The sequence below is a fragment of the Marmota flaviventris genome, chromosome 9 (assembly GCF_047511675.1).
Source record: "Marmota flaviventris isolate mMarFla1 chromosome 9, mMarFla1.hap1, whole genome shotgun sequence".
Classification (NCBI taxonomy): Eukaryota; Metazoa; Chordata; class Mammalia; order Rodentia; family Sciuridae; genus Marmota; species Marmota flaviventris.
In genome coordinates, this window is record NC_092506.1 from 53,661,536 (window position 1) to 53,684,134 (window position 22,599).

Below are 22,599 nucleotides of genomic sequence, written 5' to 3' on the forward strand. Positions count from 1 at the left end.
TGGGTTGCCTTGGTTGGGGTAGAACCTTCATGATCTGTGAGTTGAGGATGTACTCTGCATCACAGAAGAGAAATCGGGACCATCTGGCTCTTTAGCATTCTTTTTTTTTTTTTTCCACCCCTTGGTACTAGGGAACTCAGGGGTGCTTTACCACTGAGGTGTTTTTCAGCCCTTTTTGTTTTTGTTTTTGTTTTTTTGAGATGGGGTCTTGCTAATTTGCTGAGGGTCTTACTAAGTTGCTGAGTCTGGCCTCAAATTTATGATCTTCCTGAGTCGCTGGGAGTATAGCTGTATGCCAGCGTGCTCAGCTGTCTCTTTAGCATTCTGCTGAAGATGATTTACTCTTCAAGAGTTTTCCTTACACCAAAATTATGCTTCTTGACTGCTCTAAAATCTGAAGTTCATCTTAGCTGGGGTTTCTGGAGAGGAGTTTCTAATTCCCTTTTGCTTCATCTTCACTGGGTATTTCCTTCATAAAACCCATTTCGGGGATGGATGTGGTGAAACTTAAGTAAAATGATATTTGTGTGTTTTTAATGGATTCCAGGTGGGGTGTATGTGTATATGTGTATATGTGTACATGAATGTGTGTATATGTGTGCATTTTGTTTTCCTTTTGCAGGCAGGATTTTTTGTTCCAAATATTAAAAAGAAAGGAAAAAATGCGGTGAGATGTGGATAATTACAGAATGTTTGATTTTCATAATTGGTTTCGTGAAGTGCCATGTTGACCTTTTGAGGAGGAATACTTTTAATTATCTAAGATTTTAAAGTAGACATAAGGAAAGCTCTGGTAGTGAAGTTTTCCGGCTTAGGTAAGGAGCTGTATTTTCTTCTTTGGAAATATTACTAAAAGAGAAAGTGGGCATTGGATAAAAAATCTGGGAAGGAAGTAATTGTTATTTTGAAATTTTGTTCATGAGAGGAACTAGGTTTCTTCATTTGTGGTAGTCTGGGAAGGGAGACCAGTGCTGACTCAAGTTGTAAACTTAAATCCAGTCTGTAGATTTTGTACTGCAAAGAATTAGGTTACAAATTCCACATACTATCTCTTCCCAGGGGAGATTTTTAGTAACAAGGCAGGGAATGATGGGTATTTTCCTTTATTCTCTCAAAGAATAATATAGCTATGCAAATCCCCTTGCAGGTGATGAGTCAGGACTCCTGCAGTAATTTTGGCCTTGAGTTGAATTTAAAAGTTTTGTTCATTTGTGTTTTCAAATATTCTGTTAATATTGTGTAACTAGTTATTGCTGCGGTTTAATGGAAATATACAATGTATCATTCTAGTATTCAACTTTTACTTAGTTGCAAATAAATAGGAAGAGTTATATTTTTGTACTTAAAGGAAAAATAACTTTTCTCTACCCCCCCCCAGGTTTTTTGGCTTGGCTAGAAATTAAATTGACACAAGACATATTAATGGGAGAAAATCCATTTGAATAATGTTTATATGCATGGGAATCCCACAAAACATCAGACTTTTTGAAGAATGGTCAGATGATAGAAACTTATATAGCATCTTGAGCTACAAGAAGGGAATGAGGGGTTTGGGCTTTTGGAGTGTCATGGAAACAAGTTATGAGAGAGTGAGGGGAGAAAATGTATAGTGAATAAAGGTTGCTTTGTTATCCACATAAAATGTCTCTGAGGTAATTTGTTAGCATGTAGCTCTTTTTCTGATTGAGAAACTTTTACCAATGTATCTACCTCTATAGATGTAACTTTCCTTTACATCAGGGCAGCTTTTTCTTTTTCTTTTTCTTTTTTTTTTTTTTTCTGTTGTAGAGGGACACACAATATCTTTGTTTATTAATTTATTTTTTATGAGGTGCTGAGGATGGAACCAGTGCCTCACACATGCTAGGTAAGTTCTTTCTCTGCCACTGAGCTACAGCCCCAGCCCCCATCAGGGCAGCTTTTCAGAGCTACTTTCTGTGTCTGTAGTTTCTTCAGGTAACCAGCTAGAAATATGCCTAACAATTATATTTTGGAGTGACATATCTGGTCTCAAGACATATTTTGGGGTGATGTTCTGAGTCCCTATGTACTTTAATAGTTAAATCAACTATTGTTTCAATATATAAATGGATATTGATATTCTAAATTTTAGGTTTAGAAAAAGTCTATCAGTTCAAGGGAATGCACTATTAAATTATTCATGTTGTTTTAGTGTACTTTTTGTCATATATTATATGACTATACATGCTCATTAAAGGAAATTTTAGAAAAGTATAAAGAAAAAAACAGCAATCACTTATACTCTGACCTTCCAGAGGCAGTATTGTTATAGAGCAAGGACCTGCTCTGGAGGTGAGGCAGCTATAGTGATCCTTGGTTACCTGTTCTTGCAATCATGCTGGAATGATTTCAGCAGGTATGAGTTTATTAGAAGGTACAGGAAAAGATAAAAAGGGGACACTTTCAAGGGAAAGAGTGGATCCTCTCAGAGAGGAGAGGGATGACGTACCCCCCTGCCCAGCCAGACTGCGGCACCCCCCTGGCTCTTCAGTTTTATAGAGGTCTTAGGGAAGTTTCCAGAGAGTCCTGCCTAGGTCCATCTCTTGACTTTTTTGGCGGGGTGAGGTGGGGTGGGGGGAACGATGACCAAGGATCAAACTCAGGGGTTCTTAACCACTGAGCCACATCCCCAGCCCTTTTTTATTTTTTATTTTGGGTCTCTCTAAGTTGCTTAGAGCCTTGCTAAATTGCTGAGGCTGGCTTTGAATTTACAATCCTCCTGCCTCAGCCTCTGAACCTCTGGGATTTCAGGCATATGCCACTGTAAATGGCCCACTTGACTTTTGACTGACAACAAGATTGCATCAGATTTTCAAGTTTACATTGCACATGATCCTACCCATGGAAGGGAGGTTTGCCATGCTAAAAATCCAAGGCTGCTGGCCAGTTCTAATTATCACATCTCCCTGAATTCTGGAATCTAGTCTGTGTAAAGGTGCCCAAAGTTCCTTCCTTCAGGGTAACTTGTGTTGTTCTTATCCACAGGGAGTGTTTTGGACTTACTTTCTCCTTAAGCTACAACCCCAGCTCCCTTCCTTTTATCTTGAGACAGGGTCTCACTAAGTTACTTAGGGTTTCACTAAATTGCTGAGGCCGGCCTTGAACTTGTGATCCTCCTGTTTCAGGTAGGATCCTGCTGGGTTTACAGGAGTACACTACTGCACTACTGCACCCAACTAGATTACATACCTTTTTATTCAATCACATTTTTGCACGACTTTCTATTCTTTATTGAACCTAAGCATAGAAATAGATTGTTTTCCCTGGGCCTTTTGATGTTCATTTCTGAAAGCTCCCATGTCACATAAAATATGATAAAGTTGTTATGCTTTTTCTTATTAACTTGTCTTTTGTTAGTGTCAGCTATGACCCTTATGGTGGAGGAGGAAAGATATCACATCTTCCTACTCCTATGACAATTATCTCTATTTCTTTCTTCTTCTTTGTGGGGACAACTAGGGATTGAACCCAGGGGCACTTAGCCACCAAGCACATCCCCAGCCTTTTTTATATTTTGAGACAAGGTCTCAATAAGATGCTTAGGGCCTTACTAAATTGTTGAGGCTGACCTCATCCTCCCAAGCTGCTGGGATTACAGACATGTGCCACCAAGCCCAGCTCCTGTTTTTTTTAATACCTTTTGTCCTGCTTTAAATGTTTTTTGTATGATTTTTCTTATATATCACCTTATTTTTGTGGTAGGAGTAAAAAAAGTAAAACCATTGTTGTCTCTTCAAATGTCTTAAGTTGTGTGTGTTAAGGTATAAAACTTCAGCTGGAGTTACATTTACTAGACTTCTAGAGTGCTTTAACTACTACTCTGTTTACTTTCCTTTTGTTTTTAGGTGATGATCTCCAGTCAGGAAAATTGTTAATTTACATCATTACTCTATAATTTTTCCTTTGAGATTTGTAGCATCTGAGATTTTTTTTTTTTTTTTTTGTTAAGGAGTCTGTTGTGGTTTTCCCTTGTGTAAGATCTGTAATGGATGCTTAAAGCAGTGGTTTAAAGTAGTTATTGTTTCATGGGTCCCTTTGAAAATATGATGCAAGTTGGGGGCACGGTGGCACATGGCTGATCTTAGCTATTACTTGGGAAACTGAGGTGGGAGGATTGTGAGTTTGAGGTTAGCCTATGCAACTTAGTGAGATCCTGTCTCCATATAAAACAAAAGCACTGGTGGCTCAGTGGTAGAGTGCTTGCCTAGCATGTGTGAGGCCCAGGGTTCATTCTGCAGTGAGCATACACACACATGATCTGATGCAAGCTTGCCCTAGCCTTATCAATCTGGATTGTTTGGTGACTTAGGCTGCCAGGTCTATTGCACTGAAATCTTGGAACATTCCTTTGCTTTATCTTGGAGTTATCCTTTGTTACTCTTTTGTGATGGATGTAGCTTCCTACATATATACATCTTCATTCCATATATACATCTTTCTTAGTTAATTCAAATTTGGGCAAAGCACATCCTTTCTGAGAAAGTATTCATGGAGAGCATATTTTTTTTTTTTAAAGATTAAATATCTGAAAATGTTTTTCTTTTATTCTTTATTGATAATTGGACTGAGTATAGAATTAGAGTTGGCAGTAATTTTCCCACAGGATTTTGAAGACATTGCTCCATTGTTTTTTAGCTTCCAATGTTGCTATTGAGAAGCCCAATCTATTCAGATTCTCTGTCCTTTGTAATTAGTTTTTTTCTTTCTGAAAATGTCTGGAATTTCCTCTTTGTTCTTGGCATTGTGAAATTTCAACATAATGTGCCTTATGAGCCTGTTTTCAGTTATTGTGCTAGAGCTTGAGAGAGCACTTTGAATTCGGAAATTTGTGTCTTTCATTTCTAAGAAATTCTGTTAAATTGTTTTATTGATAATTTCTTTTTAAAATTTTTGTGTTTTTTTTTCTTCAAATTTTATTTTTTTTAATTGTAGATGGACACAATACCTTTATTTTATTTGTTTTTATTTTTATTGGTGCTGAGTATTGAACCCAGTGCCTCACGCATGCTAGGCAAGCACTCTACCACTGAGCCACAACCTCAGCCCCTTCTTCTTTCTTTATAGAATACTATTATTTGAATTTTAGAACTCCTGGATTTGAATCCAATTTCTTACTTTTCCTCCAATTTTATTTTGTTTTGCTTATTTCTGAGGATATCTCCTCAAATCTATTTTCCAACTCTTCTATTAAGTTTTTTTTTTTTTTTTTTTGGGGGGGGGAGGACCAGAGATAGAATCCAGGGGAGTTTAGCCACATTCCTAGCCCTCTAATGTCATTTTAATTTTTAAAGTTTTCTGTTTTTATTTTCTGAATGTTCTTTAAAAATATCCTACATGGTGGTCCACACCTATAATCCCAGCTACTTGAGGTCGCCCTCAGCAATTTATTAAGAACCTATCTTGGAAAAAAAAAAAAAAGGCTATGGGTTAGTTCAGTGGTGAAACATCTGTCAGTTTCATCCCCAGTACCGTGGGTTGAGTGAGCAACATTCTATTCTTGTTCCATGTACCAGTATATAGTATTGTTTTAAAATCTTTGAGGATAATTTATTTACTCATTATTTTGGTATTGGGGATTGAACCCAAAGATGCTTTACCTCTGAATCACCCCCAACCCTTTGTGGTTTTTATTTTAGACAGGATCTTGCTAAGTTTCTAAGGGCCTCACTAAGTTGCAGAGGGTGCCTTTGAAATTGTGGTCCTCCTGCCTCAGCCTCCCCAGTTGCTGGGATTACATGGATACACTACCATGCCCAGACTCTGAGGATATTTATGATAATAATTTTTTTGTATATGGGAAAACCATTTTGTTGGAAATGACACATCCTCTGATAGAGGGAGATTGTGTTTTACTAGCATGCCAAATTTCTTTAGTTGTTACCTTTTAAAAATAACTTTATTGAGATATAATTTATATACCATAAAGTTTATTTGTTTAAAGTGTATAATTCAGCAGTTTTTAGTATAGTTACAGAATTGTGCAGTCATAGCCATAATCTAATTTTAGCACATTTTCATCACTCCATAATGAAACCTGGTACCCATTAGCAGGCACTTTCACTTTAGGCAACCACAAAGCTAGTTTCTGTTTCTATAGATTTACTTAATCTAGATATTGTAGTTAAATGGGATATTATTTAAAACATTCTTTTTTTTTTTTTTTAAGAGAGAGAGAGAGACAGAGAATTTCAACATTTATTTATTTATTTTTTTTTAGTTTTCGGCGGACACAACATCTTTGTTTGTTTGTGGTGCTGAGGATCGAACCCCGGCCATAGGCATGCCAGGCGAGCGCGCTACCGCTTGAGCCACATCCCCAGCCCTTAAAACATTCTTGATAAACCTTATTTTGGAATAGATTTAAACTTATAGAAAAATTGATAATGCAGGAGAGTTTGTACATACCTTACACTTGGTTTCCCCTAATATTTGCATCTTACATTAGTATGGTACATTTATTACAATCAATGAACCTATTATTATTATTATTATTATTATTATTATTATTATTAACAACAACAAAATTTTGTACTCAGAGTTTGTAAGTTTTTTGCCTAATATTTTTTTTCTGTTCCAGGGTCCCATTCAGTGTATATATTACATTTAGTTGTCATGCCTCCTTAGTCTCTTCTTGACTGACAGGTTTTCAGACTTACTTTGTTTTTGATGACTTTGTCAATTTTAATTTTTTCCTTTCTGGTACTGGGGATTTAACCAAGGGGCACTCCACCACTGAGTTACAATGTTAGCCCTTTTTATTTTTTATTTTGAGACAGGGTCTTGCTAAATTGCTTAGGGTTAAGTTGCTGAGGCTCCTCTTGAACTTGTGATCCTCCTTCCTCAGCCTCCTGAGTTGCTGGAATTATAAGCCTGTGCCACCAAGCCTGGCAACTCTGGCAGTTTTTGAAGAGTTTTGATTAGATATTTTGTAGAGTATCCCTCAGTTGACATGTTGTATGAGTTTTTAATCATGATTAGATTGGGTTTATTATTTTGCGGAGGCAGAAGATCTCATAAAGTTCTATTCCTACCACATCAAAGATACATAGTTGACACAACTTATCAGTGTTGATGTTAATCTTGATAATCTGGTAATGTTTGATTTTTCTTCAGTATAAAATTAACTCTTTGTTCCTTCTTTCCATGATGTACTCTTTGGAAGGTCACTGTGTACAGATAAGATTTAAAGATTAGAAAGTTATATTCCACCTCCTTGGAGCAGAGTGTTTACATAAATTATTTGGAATTTTATTTTTAATCGTAGATGGATACAATATCTTTATTTTTATTTGTTTATTTTTATGTGGTGCCCGGAATCAAACCCAGTGCCTCATGCATGCTGAGCCACAACCCCGGCCCCTGGAATTCTTTTGCATGAGAGATTTGTCTGTCTTCCTTTATTTTGATCTAATATTTGTTTTGGTACAGGCTCGTGGATATTTATTTTATACTTTCAGTTGTAATTCAACAACTTTATTTTGTTGTTCAGTTGTTCTAACTTTGGCCATTGTGAGGTCTTTCAGTTGATTTCATCAAAGTACCCAAGTTATTGTGTTTGTTTTTTTAGTATTTCCTTACTTTTTGGCACTATAAAATGCTCCAGGCTTGTTTTGTATGTTTCCTGTTCCAGTTGTAGAAGCAGCCATTTTTGCAAAGGGATGTTTTTTTTTTTTTTTATTGGAGAATGATATTAGAGACTAAGATGTGTGCTCATTATTACCAGGCTGATGTTGTTTCTGGTCCCTAAGATAGTATTTAAAAAATATTTTTTCCTGTATAATTTAATTTAGCAAGGGACATATTTTAATTTTTATGTAGTTGTAGATGGACACAATGCTTGATTTATTTGTGTGTGTGTGTGTGGGCGGGGGGGGGGGGGGTGCTGGGAATTGAACCAGGGCTTTGTGCATTTGAGGCAAGCACCCTACCAACTGAGCTATATCCCCAGCCCAGCAACGGATGTCTTTACTTTTTAATTTTTTTTTTTTTTTAATCTTAGTGTCTTTTTCCCAATGTCTCAAAATTTCTGGCTTTCTGTTTACATTTAAGAATATTGGCCAGGCGTGGTGGTGCATGCCTATAATCCCAGCTGCAGGGGAGGTGAGGCAGGAGAATTACAAATTCACACCAGCTGAGGCCCTGAGCAGGTTAGCAAGACCCTGTCTCAAAAAAAAAAAAAAAAAGTGGGGGTGTGGGGGTTGCTGGGGATGTAGCTTATTGGTTAAGTGCCTTTGGGTTCAGTCCCCTGTACCCAAATAAATAAATAATAAAATAAAAAATAAGGGGAAAAAAGGATAACATGAGGGGGAAAAACACCAAATAAAACAAAAAACCGGGGATGGTGATGCCCAAATATAATCTCAGTGATTTGGGAGGTTGAGGCAGAAGGATTGCAAGTTCAAGGCTAGCCTTAGCAATTTAGTAAGGCTCTAAGCAATTTAGTGAGACCCTCTCAAAATAAAAAAGGTCTGGCAATGTAGCTCAGTGGTAGAGCATCTCTGGTTTCATTCTCCAGTAACAAAAACAGACACCAAGCCCATCACCACCACTACAACAAAAGCACCAAAAAGAATAATAATACACGGAGAAGCTGACTGGAAGCTTTGTGTTCATAGGTGGGATTGGTGACTGAGAAGTTGACTGTAGAATAATCTGGTTACAGAGTTTCTTCACTAAGGTATTGTCAGTATCTGTGGATCTTTTTTCTTGAGCTGCTCAGATTCACAGAAAATACTCTTCCAGATCTCTGTCTTGAGGGCATAATCCTAGCTGCCTCCTTTCTGAGAGCCACGGATTAGAACACTGGGGGTCTCAACTTCTAGCATTTAAAATTTCTTTTACTTCCTGTTTTTAGAATGAGATACCCTGGCTTTCATTTGTGTCTGTGTTTTCCCAGCTGTTGGTGCTTGATACAATTGTAATCCTCAAGTATAAGTACCCATTCTTTCATTTATCTTTTGTAAAGAATAAGCTTCAGTTTTCTTTTGAAATGGAGAAGGCCACATGGAGGGAGAGGTTTTGGGGTATGAGGTCCAGTTGATTGTTTTTTAAATAATTGAGAATGTAATTAACATAACTTTACCTTTTTTTGTGTGTGTGCTGGGGAATGAACCCTGGGTTACTCTACCGCTGAGTCACATCTCCAGCTGTATTTTGTTTTTTATTTAGAGACAGGGTCTCACTGAGTTGCTTAGCACCTTGGACATTGCTCAGGCTGGCTTTGAATTTGCAATTCTCCTGTCTCAGCCTCCAGAGCCACTGGGATTATAGGCATGCACCACTGTGCCTGGCTACCTTTACCATTTTGAAGTGTGCGTTTTAGTGGTGTGTGTGTGTGTGTGTGTTCAGTATGTTGTGCAGCCATCACTACTGTCAATTTTAGAACATCTCCATCTTTCCCAATAAAACTGCATTACTATTAGGAGTTAATCCCAATTTTCCCTTTCCCCCATCTCCTGACAACCACTAATTTACTTTTTGTCTCTATAGACATGCCTATTCTGGACATTTTATATAAGTGAAATCATACATTATATGGTCTTTTTTTTTTTTTTTTTGTAACTTTCAGGATTCATCTGTGTCATAGCCTATAATAGTAGGTTATTCCTTTTTATGGTTGAGTAATGTTCCATTGTATGGTTGCATTATATTTTATTTATTCATCAGATGACACCTATTCTTAAATAATCTTTGAACCAGTTCTTCTGTTTTTAGCTCCATCTATACCCCTACTTTCATAAATGTTACAAATTCCTGTAATTATGGTGTATCTAAGTTTTCTCAAGTCCATTGTTACTAATCACCATCTATCTGCTTTTTAGGAAAAAAAATTGTTGTTCTTCTTCTCCTTCTTCTTCTTTAGTTGTAATGGACACAATATGTTTTTCTTATGTGGTGCGGAGGATTGAACCCAATACCTCACATGTGCAAGCACTCTACCACTGAGCTACAACCCCAGCCCCACCTTCATTCTTTTCTGTGGGTTTGTGCCACCCTGGCCCATGCAATTTTAGTGGGGCTTTAGAAGAAGAGAGATAGCAGAGGGAGATAAGACCCTTCAGTTTGTAGTCTTTCACTTTGATGGATCAGGCACTAGGCCCAATGGTCATGGAATGACCAAGCTGTAAAAATCTTTACAAATCAGCAATTAGGCTGAGTGTGGTGGCACATGCCTATAATCCTAGTGATTTGGTAGGCTGAGGCAGGAGGATTACAAGTTCAAAGCCAGCCTAAGCAATTTAGTGAGACATTGTCTCAAAATAAAAAATAAAAAGGGCTGGGGATGTGTCTAAGTGGTTAAGCACCCTAGGTTCAATCCCTGGTACCAAAAAAAACAAAAACCAAAACAAACCAAAAACAAATCAGCAGTTAGTCCATATTTGGTCTTGTAGGTGAGTCTCAAAAGACACAGTAGTCTTATAATTAGTAGCCAAATAGGACCTTAATCCTATCTTCTGCTTTCCAGGCTAGTTACTCAGACTTAATTTAGGCTATTTTAAAATTTGTTAATGAGGAGAGCATAGAGTCCATTGCTCAGATTTGGTTTCTGCCACTTCATAGTTAGAGAAGTAGTGGGCTTTTCTAAGAACAGTTTCTGCCTGTGTGCTTGGATAGCTTGTAGGAACTCTTAGTGTGTCTATCTGATTTAATTGGAAAAGAACATGGAATTGGGTTCCTTAGACTTATCTAAAATACCATGATTTTGACAGCTTGTTATATTTCTCATTAAACAGAAAATATTATCCAAATATGAGCTTTGCTTCAATATATAGAAATGTTCCCTGTAGAATATTTAAATGGAAGGCAGTGTTGACTGAGGTAGTAGTCTTTCCTATTAAATTTTCTAGCAGTGGCTTGATGGAGTCCTGTCTGTATAGGTTTGCCAAAGTTTGTCCTCTGGTTCTTCAACTTGGTAATACTATAGGTTTTTATCAGAGTTTTAGCCACTTGTCATGGCACAGACTGGGACTTGTCTGACTGGAAGCCATCCAGGTCATTACCTTCTTTGAAGTGTTGACCAAACTCTTCCCCTGTCAGAATCTGCCTGCTTTTCATTCTCTACTCTCTTCAAGTAGTATTTTTTTTATTTTTTGCAGTCCTATGGACTACTCAGGTCTTCACCCATACAAGGGAAGTCTTCCCACTGAGCTAAATCCCCAGCTCTAAGTAATTGTATTTTGTATTTTTTTCCAAAGTTCATAGTTGTTTGCAGGAAAGTTCATTAGATAGGAGCTACTTACTCTGCCATGACTGAGAACAGAATTATCAACTAGGTATAAATTATTTTGTTGACAGAATCAACTTTTTTAGTTGTAATTTCACAGACATTTAAGGTATTTTCCCCTTTTCCTCTAAGGTGCCAGATATAAGAATGACTTAGCTTCTTTTTAAAAACACTTTAAATTTTATATAAAGCCTCTTAAGTGTCTTTCAATTCTTCCAAATTGAAATACTTATATATATATGTATAATGTAAGATGTAGATATAATAGATGTGTTTCATAAACAGTTTTCTAGTAAATGATGATTATTTTGCTTCAATCTAAGCATCTTGGTCTGTTGCCATAACAGAATTCCTAAGACTGGATACCTTGTAAAGAAAAAGTTTATTTTGACTCATGGTTCTGGAGACTAAGAAGTCCAACATTCGGTAGCCACATCTGGTGAGGATTTTGTGTAGCTTCAACATGAAGGAATGTGTAAGGGCAAGTGGGCAAGAACAGAAGAGAGAAAAGGGGGCCATACTTCTGCAATAGCTAATAGTTTCTGTGGGAGCAGCATTAATCCATTCATGACTTGAATACCTCCCAATTGGCCCCAACCCTCAACACTGCCTCACTGAAGAATTAATATTCCTAAACATGAACCTTTTGGGGGACATGCTCAAATCAGAGCACTTAAGCTATGTTCTGGAATAGCTTTGTGTAGTACAACATAAAGGTTAAGGGATCACCATGTGGATGTTTCTTAGGTAACTGGGATATACCTTTTCATATTCACTCTTACCATTTCAAATGTCATTGTCTTTCACAGATGTAATGCATGTAATATAAAAGTGCAACTTTTACATGTTAGTGAAATTTCCTGATGACCTTCTATGCTAGGCAGAAAGCTTTGAGAACTTTTTAAAAACTTATATGTGTGTATGTTTAAAAGGAAATAATTTGCATCTATTCAATATAGACTTCTTATGATAGGAAATGAGAATAATGTTGCCCTGATTTGGGTCAGCATCAGCCTGGAAGTGGTCATTTAGTACTGCATAAATCTTAGCTTGCCCATTTAGGTTAATCTGTAAATAGTCAAATGTTTCCTGCCCAAATTAGGACATTTGGAGGTGTGGTTTCTAATTTTTTAAAACATTAAACATTTCATGACTGCTTTTTTAATTTCTTTGAAGATGTCTTGGAATTTTAATGGGAATTATATTGAATCTGTATGGAGCTTTTGGTAGTATGGCTATTTTGATAATATTAATTCTGCCTATGTAAGAACATGTGAGGTCCTTCTATCTTCTAAGGTCTTCAATTTCTTTAGTGTTCTATTGTTTTAATTGTAGAGGTCCTTCACCTTTTTTTTTAATGTTTATTTTTTAGCTTTAGGTGGATACAATATCTTTATTTTACATTTATGTGGTGCTGAGGATTGAACCCAGTGCCTCGTGCATGCTAGGCGAGCACTCTACCACTGAGCCACAACCCCAGCCCCCTTCACCTTTTATATTAGATTGATTTCCAAGTGTTTTATTTTTTTGAGGTTATTGTGAATGGCCGTTTTTAGAAGATTTAGGAACTGGATTAATTTATGGATGTTGATTTTGTATTCTGCTACTTTGCTGAATTCATTTATGAGTTCTGGAAGTTTTCTGGTGGTGTTTTTGGGGTCTTCTAAATATAGGATCATATCACTGGCAAACAGATTTTGAGCTCTTCTTTTCCGTATCCCTTTAATTTCCTTCTCTTGCCTAGTTACTATGGCTAGAGTTTCAAGGAATATATTGAATAGGAGTGGTAAAACTGTATTGTTCCTGTTTTCAGAAGGAATGTTTTCTAACTGTAAGATTCTTGAGGGTAAGTGTTGGGTCTGGTTCATCTTTATCCATGACAGTACCTAAGTTATTTATATAACAAGATAACTCAGAAAATAGGTATAGAATTCACCTCAGTTTTCCTTGATCATGTTTTTCATGTTTTTCTGTGACAACTATTATTAAACTTACTTGTTTGAGCTATTTAGGTGCATGTAATTTGTCCACTACCCCCCAACCTCTTAGGAAAAGCAATATTTTGGGTGGTCTCTTTCAAATAAAATCCCAGTGACATTATAAGTTAATTGGTATCAGTTGAGCTCTTTATTATATCTTATTGTAATGTTTTTCAAACCTGTAATCAGCATTTAAAAAAATGATACAGAGTAGAAAATATGAGAGGGCATCACATATGGTAAAGGTAAGTATTGTTTTATGAAATTTTTGTTTTAGGTAAATTTATATATACACATACATGTATGTGTTTATTGCTTCATGATGTATAATGTGTTTTGTACTGGAGTCATGGTCAAAAAAGTTTGAATAACACTGCTTTATTGTAATACTCTGTTATTTCATTTATCATATAGCATTATGCCAGTACATACAGGCTTCTAAAGCCAGGGATGGTGCCAGCCCTTTCATTTCGAGTACGACTGAAGGTAAAAACAAAACAAAATTGAGAAAACCCAAAGCTTTCTGGTGGTTTTTACACATCTTCAGTGGCATTTTGTACCCTGTGACCTTCTAACCTTCTTGTGCTTTTTTTGACCAGTAGATTTTTCAGATTTATATTCCGCTAGGTGGTGGGTTCTTTGTTTTTCCCCTCCTTACTTAACTATTCTTAATTTCAGTATACTCTTACTGTTGCTAGGAGGGGGAGGGGAGAAACAAAGGAGAATTTTAGAAATTTCAAATGATTCCAAACAAATAGCTTAATGAGATTTACCCTGAAATCTACTTTTTTGATGTTCTTATATCTTTTAGTCTCTTTTTTAGTGATCACAGAAATGTATAGTTTGTTCTGAATTTAAAGTATTCTGCTTCTATGATGTTTTCAGTTGGCTTTAAACAAATTAATGTGGCTTTCAGAGAAAGAAAAAAATATATACAGTTCTTTATCATTCCTTGTGCTTACTCCCCTCTTTTCCATGAAAATTGACTATTGGCTTTGTAGTAAAAATTTCATTTCAAAGAAAAGCAAAGACAGCTAGTGGTGCCCACTATTAACCATGTTATACTTTTTCAGCTTCTTTACTGATCTAATAACTTTAATGCCTTTCCTATTCTTAGATGGTTGGCATACTAACCCCCTTGCCTTTATTTCTGTACCTTGCTGGACTGCCAAGCTCAGACAGGCATAAAACTGTGATTTAAATGAATTTATAGAAATGATTGGCTTTGTTCTTTTTCTTACAGGAGAAAATTTTGAGCAGACACCATTAAGACGAACATTCAAGTCTAAGGTCCTTGCCCGATATCCTGAGAATGTAGAATGGAATCCCTTTGACCAAGATGCAGTGGGAATGGTTTGTATTTGTTAGCTACAAATATAAGATAATTTATCATAGGATTATGAGTCTGCTGTGGTAGCAGTGCCTTTACCAAGTATCAATACCTTTTTTGTTGTGGGGGGTGGTGATGGTGACTAGGGATTAAATCCAAGGGTGCTTAACCACTGAGCCACATTCCCAGCCCATTTTTCTTTTTATTTTGAGACAGTTGCTTAGAGCCTTGCTAAATTGCTGAGGCTGGCTTTGAATTTGTAATCCTCCTGCCTCAGCCTCCCAAATCACTGGAATTACAGGATACTCCATCACACTGTCTGGCTTATCAGTACCTTTTTTTTGTTGTTGTTACAGGGGATTAAAGTCAGGGGTGCTTAATCACTGAGACCCATTCCCAGCCCTTTTTTGTATTTTATTTAGAGATAGCGTCTCACTGAGTTGCTTAGGGCCTTGCTAAATTTTGAGGCTGGCTTTGAATTTGTGATCCTCCTGCCTCAGCCTCCCAAGCCACTGAGATTACAGGTGTGCTCCACGTGCCTGGCTTTATCAGTACCTTTTGAAGAAGAGATTGTAATGCATAGTGATCATGATTCTGCATTTTGATCAATATATCAAATATATAAAAAATCACAGTGTTTCTTTTGTGTCAGACAAATATGTATTATAGAGTCAATGAATTTATTTTGGAGTACCAAGCTATTGATTGCTTATTTCATTGAGATGACTTGATTGAATTTTGAAGTGGCTTTTGTCTCATTTTGCATTGTATATATCTGAGTAATATGGCAGAAATGGGCCTCTTGGTTTTATCATAATTTTAGATAGAACAGCATTTTAAATCTCATGTGCAAGAATACTACTTGGAATAGTCTGACCTTTATTAAATATTTATCTGTGCCAGGCATTCTAATGAGCATTTTACATTACATAAATTAACTCATCTAATCCTAATACCCCTTGCAAAGAAATATTAAATAAACACCCACACACCCATACAAACACAAATGTACATATTTTACAAATAGGAAAAATTAAGATTTAGAGAGATTAGTAATATGTCAAAGGTTACATAGCTAATAAGAGTTGCAGTACTGCAGTTAGGTTCCAGACCCTGCTTTTGACCACATCTTTATACTGCCTTTATTACATTTCTCATAGTATTCTATGGTTTTTAGAGGATGATCATGTTTGATACATACAATAACTTTTCTGAAGTAGACAGAGTAAATTTGTTATTTCACAGATGAGGAAACTGAGTCTTAGAGTCCAAAGCTTTTGACCATTGCTTATTTCATTTTTATATGCTATATTCTAGAAACACATAAGCTTTAGGAAACTAAGTTCAAAGCTAATGTATGCAACATAATGTAGGTCCTTATATTTGTTAATCCAGGCTATTAGTATTTCATTTGTATAGCTAGGTTTATATAAAATGGGAAAATGAGGACTGATTGATTCAGGTCAGTTTAATTATACAAGTTTCTTTATATAACTCATCTGAGTTAAAGTGAAAAAGGTTTATCCTGATTATGTCATCTTCTTGGTTTATATGAAATGAGCATGTTTTTTGATGTGAAAAGATAATTTTATTGATAATAGAATGTTATGATCTGGTAAAATCTAAAACTGTTTATAAATTTATTTTATTTTTATGTATACAGTTGCTCTGGTTTTCATTTGTATTTCTAGCATAATATCCTTCTTATGTATCTTTTTTTTTTAATATTTGTTTTTTGGTTGTAGGTGGGCACAATACCTTTATTTATTTTTATGTGGTGCTGAGGATTGAACCCAGGGCCTTGGGTGTGCTAGGCAAGCACTCTACCCCTGAGCCACAACCCCAACCCCTTTATTATGTATTATAATTTTCGTGCTTATTTACCTATTGTTTCCTAAATTGTCCAAGGTATTGAACCTGGAGGCACTTTGTCACTGAGCTATATCCCCAGTACTTTTAATTTTTTTTTTTTAAATTTTGAGATAGAATCTTGCTACATTGTTGAGGGTCTTGCTAAGTTGCTGAAACTAGCCTCAAACTTATGATCCTCCTGACTCAGCCTCCTGAGATGTAGGATTACAAGCATGTACCATTGTGCCAGGCCAAGCACTCTTTTACTTCTGTAACTTTGTGTATTTTCTTTCTCTCCTTGAAATGCCTTTATTTCTATTGTCTCTAAGATGAATTTTAGTATAACCTCATTTCTGAGCTTTTTCTAATGTTTTCAGACTGAGTTGTCTGTTTGGTGTTCCTCCAGCACTTTGTATATACTTTGGTATATCTCTGATGATTGTATTATAATTTTATTTACTTGTATGTCTTGAGCTTTAGGGAAGATAGGTATATATCCAGCACAATAGGTGCTAGGTAGGTAGGTATGAAGATAATGTGTTCTGAAGAGGATCAGCTGTGAATGTTCTTACTACTTGTTGCCTTGTTTTTTGCAGCTATGTATGCCTAAAGGGCTGGCATTCAAGACCCAGGCTGATCCCAGGGAGCCCCAGTTCCATGCCTTTATTATCACAAGAGAGGATGGCTCTCGAACATTTGGGTTTGCCCTTACATTTTACGAAGAGGTGACTAGCAAGCAGATCTGCAGTGCAATGCAAACCCTTTACCATATGCACAATGCTGAGTATGATGTCCTACATGCTCCTCTTGCTGATGGCCGAGACCAGAGTGGCATGGAAGATAGTGAAGGCACTCCTGGGACCAAACTTCAGCGCTTCAACTCCTATGACATTAGCCGGGACACTCTCTATGTCTCTAAGTGTATCTGCCTCATCACACCCATGTCCTTCATGAAGGCATGTCGGCGTGTGCTGGAGCAACTTCATCAGGCAGTCACTTCACCTCAGCCCCCTCCTCTGCCCCTTGAGAGCTACATATACAACGTACTCTATGAGGTGCCACTCCCACCTCCTGGCCGGTCCTTGAAGTTTTCAGGGGTCTATGGGCCAATAATCTGCCAGAGACCAAGTACCAATGAGCTTCCCCTATTTGACTTTCCTGTCAAAGAGGTCTTTGAACTGCTTGGGGTGGAGAATGTGTTCCAGCTCTTTACTTGTGCCCTTCTGGAGTTTCAAATCCTGCTCTATTCACAGCGTAAGTCAGTGCTTACTAGAGCTTTTTGCCTGCATAGGGCCTTCCTACTTTCCATAGTCATGAAAAGTGAGTGATTTTTTGTTAGTGTGACTGACTAACGGGCTGTTAGTAAAACCCAAATCTTTTGCAGGTAAGTAGGGGATGAAAAATTGATGAAACATGAGGAGGCTAACATTTTGGATTGGTGATCCTCACTGCCTTTTGCTAAGCACTCCAGTTTCAGAGGGGAACCCTACTTCCTAACATTCTTGTTTACCAAGGTTAAAAAGAGGGGCAAGGGGTGATGGTCACTAGAAGTGATGTTTTATCAGTTCTATGCTGTCATTCTACAGGGCTATTTTTGCTCCTCCCTCAGCCTGAAAGTAAAATCAAGGATTCACAAAGGGTGATCCTTTAATTATGAAGAAAATGTATTTGAAAAAATAAGGTTTTGCTTTTTTCCATTGTTAGTTTCACTGAATTTGTTTTATAAATTGTCAGTTGAATGTGAGCAGCAGATTTGGGAAAAATAGTAAGTTGAAAGAAGGAAACAGATGCTTATTTAATAAGCCACACAAATAATATAAAATTTATTCATTCAGGATATTTACTGAGAGCATACTATATGGCAGGTATTGTTTCAAGGACCAGAGATACGGGGTGGACAAAGCAGATAAAAATTCTTTCTGTAGTGGAAATTATATTTTAGTGGGAAAAAGAGTGGTGATTAAGTCAGTAAATACATTATACAAAATGGTGGTTAATAAACTCTGAGGAAAAATAAACCAGGAAAGGGATAGTATTTGAGAAGAGAAATTCCAGTTTTTAATGGGGTGATTAGATTAGGCCTCTCTGAGTTACCTGTTAATGTCTATAGAAAAGTATTTAAAAAGGCACAGGATAAGTGATCTAAGACAAGAATGTACTTCAAAGAACAAAGAGGAAAGTAGAGTGGATCAAGTGGAGTAAATGAGAAGGAGAGTAGCAGGAGATGGAGGCCTGATTGTATAGGATTTTGTAGGCTATTGTAAGGACTTTGGCTTTTACTTTGAGATGTGTAGCCATCAGAGGATATAATTTTTTTTGCTCTTTATTTAGAAATAATTTTCAACTTATGGAAGAGTTGCAAAGAATGTTCGAAGAACTCTTGTATACCCACTCACAAATTCACCAGTTGTTAATATTTTTCTATATTTGCTTTAGTACTCTGAGAACTCTGTATGTATGTGAATAGAACTGAACCATTGAGAATTATTACAGACACCATATCTCTTGGTTTCTGAATGCTCAAACTTTTATTTCCTAAAAATGAGGACATTCTCTTATATAATTATTAAATTTAGGAAATTAACATTGATACCATATTCAGGTTTCACTATTGTCCAGTAATATCTGTTATGATTATTTTTTTCATTTCTGATCCAGAATCTAGTTACTACATGCATTGGTTTTAATTGTCATTTTCTCAGCTTTTACTTGCTTTCATAACATTAACATTTTTGAAGAGTGCAGATATGTTATTTTGTAGGATGTTCCTCATTTTGTGTTAATTAGTCCCTCATGATTAGATTCTAGTAATTTTGGGGTGGAATATCACAGAAGCAATATTGGGTTTTTCTTAGTGCCTCTTATCAGGAGGCACATAATGTTGATTTTTTACCATTTTAGGAGGCATGTATTGTCATATTTTGTGTGATGTTAATTTGATCACATTACTTGGTTAAGATTGTGTCTACTGCATTTCTTAACTGGAAAATTATTTTCTTTTTATAATTAAAAAGTAATTTATAGAAATATAGGAAACAAAAAAATTATTTACAACTCCTCTTCAAATTTTGCCTAATAGTTTTTTAAAAAATTTTATTCTTTTTAGTTACACATGACAATAGAATATATATTTTTAATGTATTTATTTTTTAATTGTTGATGGACTTTTGTTTTATTTATGTGTATGTGGTGCTGAGAATCAAGCCCAGTGCCTCATACATGCTAGACAATTGCTCTACCACTGAGCTACAACCCCAGCCCATTGACATATTATACATACATGGAGTATAACTTCCCATTCTGGTGGTTGTACATGATATGGAGTTACACTGGTTGTATATGCATATATGAACATATGAAAGTTATATCTGATTCATTCTACTGTTTTTCCCATTCCCATCTTCCTCCTTTCCCCTCATTCCAATGAACTTCTACCTCCCCTGCATTGTGTGTTAGCATCCACATATCAGAGAGAACATTCAGCCTTTGGTTTTTGGGGATGGGCTTATTTCACTCAGCATGATGGTCTCCAGATCCATCTATTTACCTGCAAATGCCATAATTACATTCTTCTTTATGGCGGAGTAATATTCCATTGTGTGTGTATATATATATCACATTTTCTTTATCCATTCATCTGTGAAGGGCACATAGGTTGGTTCCCATAGCTTAGCTATTGTGAATTGAGCTGCTATGAACATTGATGTTTATCTAAGAGTTTTATTAATCATTCTGGTCTGAATCAATTATTTCTATGATGATTGAAAAATAATGGTTTTTCTAATTTCATTTATATTTAGTAAATCACATTCTACTACGGGGAAGAATATTCGATTCTCCCTTATTTGTTTATTATTGTATGGAATCATAGATTTTTATTTTGTTTAGTAGGTAATACTTATTTTGATGCTCAGATTGTTCCAGAAATTTGATCCAGGGGGCAATGGAATGACATTTAACTTTCACAATGGCAAGGTTTACCTTTTGCTCACCGATGTATTCTAAGCATTAAAATAGTGACTGGTATATAAGAGTGCTCAATAAATGCCTTCTGAATAAATGAATAACTTTTAACAGGATATTTTAGCCACTATCTTAAGAGTATATCCCCAAAGAGGGAATGGAGGAAAGCCAAGAATCTAGTTAGACGGCCATTATAGTAATCCAGATGAGAGATGATGCTGGCCAGAACTGAGGAGGTAGCCATGAAGTGATATGAAATGATTGGGGTTTTGGATCTGGTTCGAAGGTGATGTAGTGGAGGTGATGTTGAATCAAAGAGCACATACCCTATCCAGAATGAACAGCTACAACCTCCAGTTCATTCCTTGTGGGGATGCTGGCCTTATGTTACTTAAATTTTTCAGTTTTTCACAAGGACCTAGACTTTTTTTTTAACATGAAGTCTGTGATTTTTTTTAAAATGATCAGATTGTGAGATCTGTAACTTAACTTTGTTTTATTCATTTATTTTTATGTGGTGCTCAGGATCGAACCCAGGGCCTTGCACATGTGAGGTGAGCACTCTACCGCTGAGCCATAACCTCAGCCCCATGAAGTCTGTGAATTTTAAATGTTGACAGCAGTGTTCTTGCTAAATACTGCGGGTCAAACAAAAAACATCTGTAGGTAACTGTGGTTCCTGAGGCTTTACTTTGCAACTTCTGGTTTAAAATAGAGTCTTATGCCACATAATGATGTTTTGGTCAGTGGCAGACTGCATATATGATGGTAGTCTAATAAGCGGTCTACCGCTGAGCCACAACCCCAGTCCACAAAGTTATCATCCTTTTGTAGATGAAAACCTCTGGTTCAAAATGTACCTTACCACTGCAGTTAATGTTGCCTGCTTCATGTATTGCCTTTTGAATAGAAGTGTTACTCAGGGAAAAGGAATCCAGGCTAAATTGCAAGATTCTACCTGTGTAATCCTTTCAGTGACTTAACTGACAGATTTGAGCAGTGTTTTGTTTGTGCAAGCTATTTTATATTTTATTTTGGTCCATATGGAAAAATTTTTAATAGTATTATTTTTTAGTGGTTGTTTTATTTTTGTGGTGCTGGGGATGGAACCTAGACCCTCATGCATGTATTCAACCACAGAGCTACAACCCTGACCTTAGTGGTTGTTTTAAAGTAATATATAGAACAAAATCTCTGTACCTGATATGGCTTAGTGGGGTTGTTCATAGGACAATTGAAAAAGTCAGTGAGTCTGGGAACCCTAAAAGTGATATTTACATTTATTAAACATTTTAACTTAAAACATATAACTGCATAGTCACCAATCTTTTGATGATGAGTCTAGGCATTTCCCTTGATTAGGGTCCACAAATTAGATGTCTGCCTTGCTTTCTTATATAAACCACACTCATACTGTGTTATCTAGGTTTTCTAATTACATTTTAAATTTTTTTTAAATGGACAATACCTTTATTTTATTTGTTTGTATTTATGTGGTGCTAAGGATTGAACCCAGTGCCTCACACATGCTAGGTAAGCAATCTGCCACTGAGCTACAGCACAGCCCTCTAATTACTTTTATAAATTTGCTTTTAAGTGGAATGCAACTTAACCAGACTACCTCTATGTTTTTGTAGTTTCCCTTAGTTGTTTTTGCTTACTTCCCTTTTGGTATGCCTATTTAATTACAATATTTTTTAACGACTTTGCATTACTCAGTCTTTTGAAAGAATTTTATGTTTAGAGAACTAAACATATTTTAAGAACTAAAATATGAATAAAAACTAAACATTAAAGAACTAACATTCTTTCTTTCTCTTATTTTTTGGCACCAGGGGTGCTTTACCATTAAGCCACATTTTTAAAAAAATTCTATTTTAAAATGTATTTTGTAGTGCATTACAGTTATACATAATAGTAGGATTCATTTTAATATAAATATACATACATAGAATATAATTCATTCCATTTCCATCTCCACTACTTTCCCTCCTCTTGTACAACCCCCACCCCTTCTTTTTTTGAGAACAGGGTCTTACTGTATTGCTGAGACTGGGCTTGAATTTGTGACCTTCCTGCTTCAGCCTCCTGAGTCATTGGGATTCCAGGCATGCACCAGTGCACCTGGCCTTTATTTTTGCCTTCATATTTTACTATTTATTTACCTGATAATTGCTTACATTTTGTAATACAGAAAGAAGTTTACATAGCATGTTTGGAAACAAATGAGC

General features: G+C 36.2%; 1 protein-coding gene across 2 annotated transcripts in view; it reads left to right on the forward strand.

Annotated features, from left to right (window-relative positions):
• Positions 1-22,599, forward strand: part of Dennd5a (DENN domain containing 5A) — an 86,298-nt gene that overhangs the window by 16,242 nt on the left and 47,457 nt on the right. For both annotated transcript variants that reach the window (XM_027942433.3, XM_027942432.2), the window contains exons 2-4: positions 13,639-13,710; positions 14,468-14,577; positions 17,002-17,659. In XM_027942433.3, the coding sequence (XP_027798234.1) occupies positions 13,639-13,710; positions 14,468-14,577; positions 17,002-17,659 (840 nt within the window). The remainder of the gene's footprint in view (positions 1-13,638; positions 13,711-14,467; positions 14,578-17,001; positions 17,660-22,599) is intronic.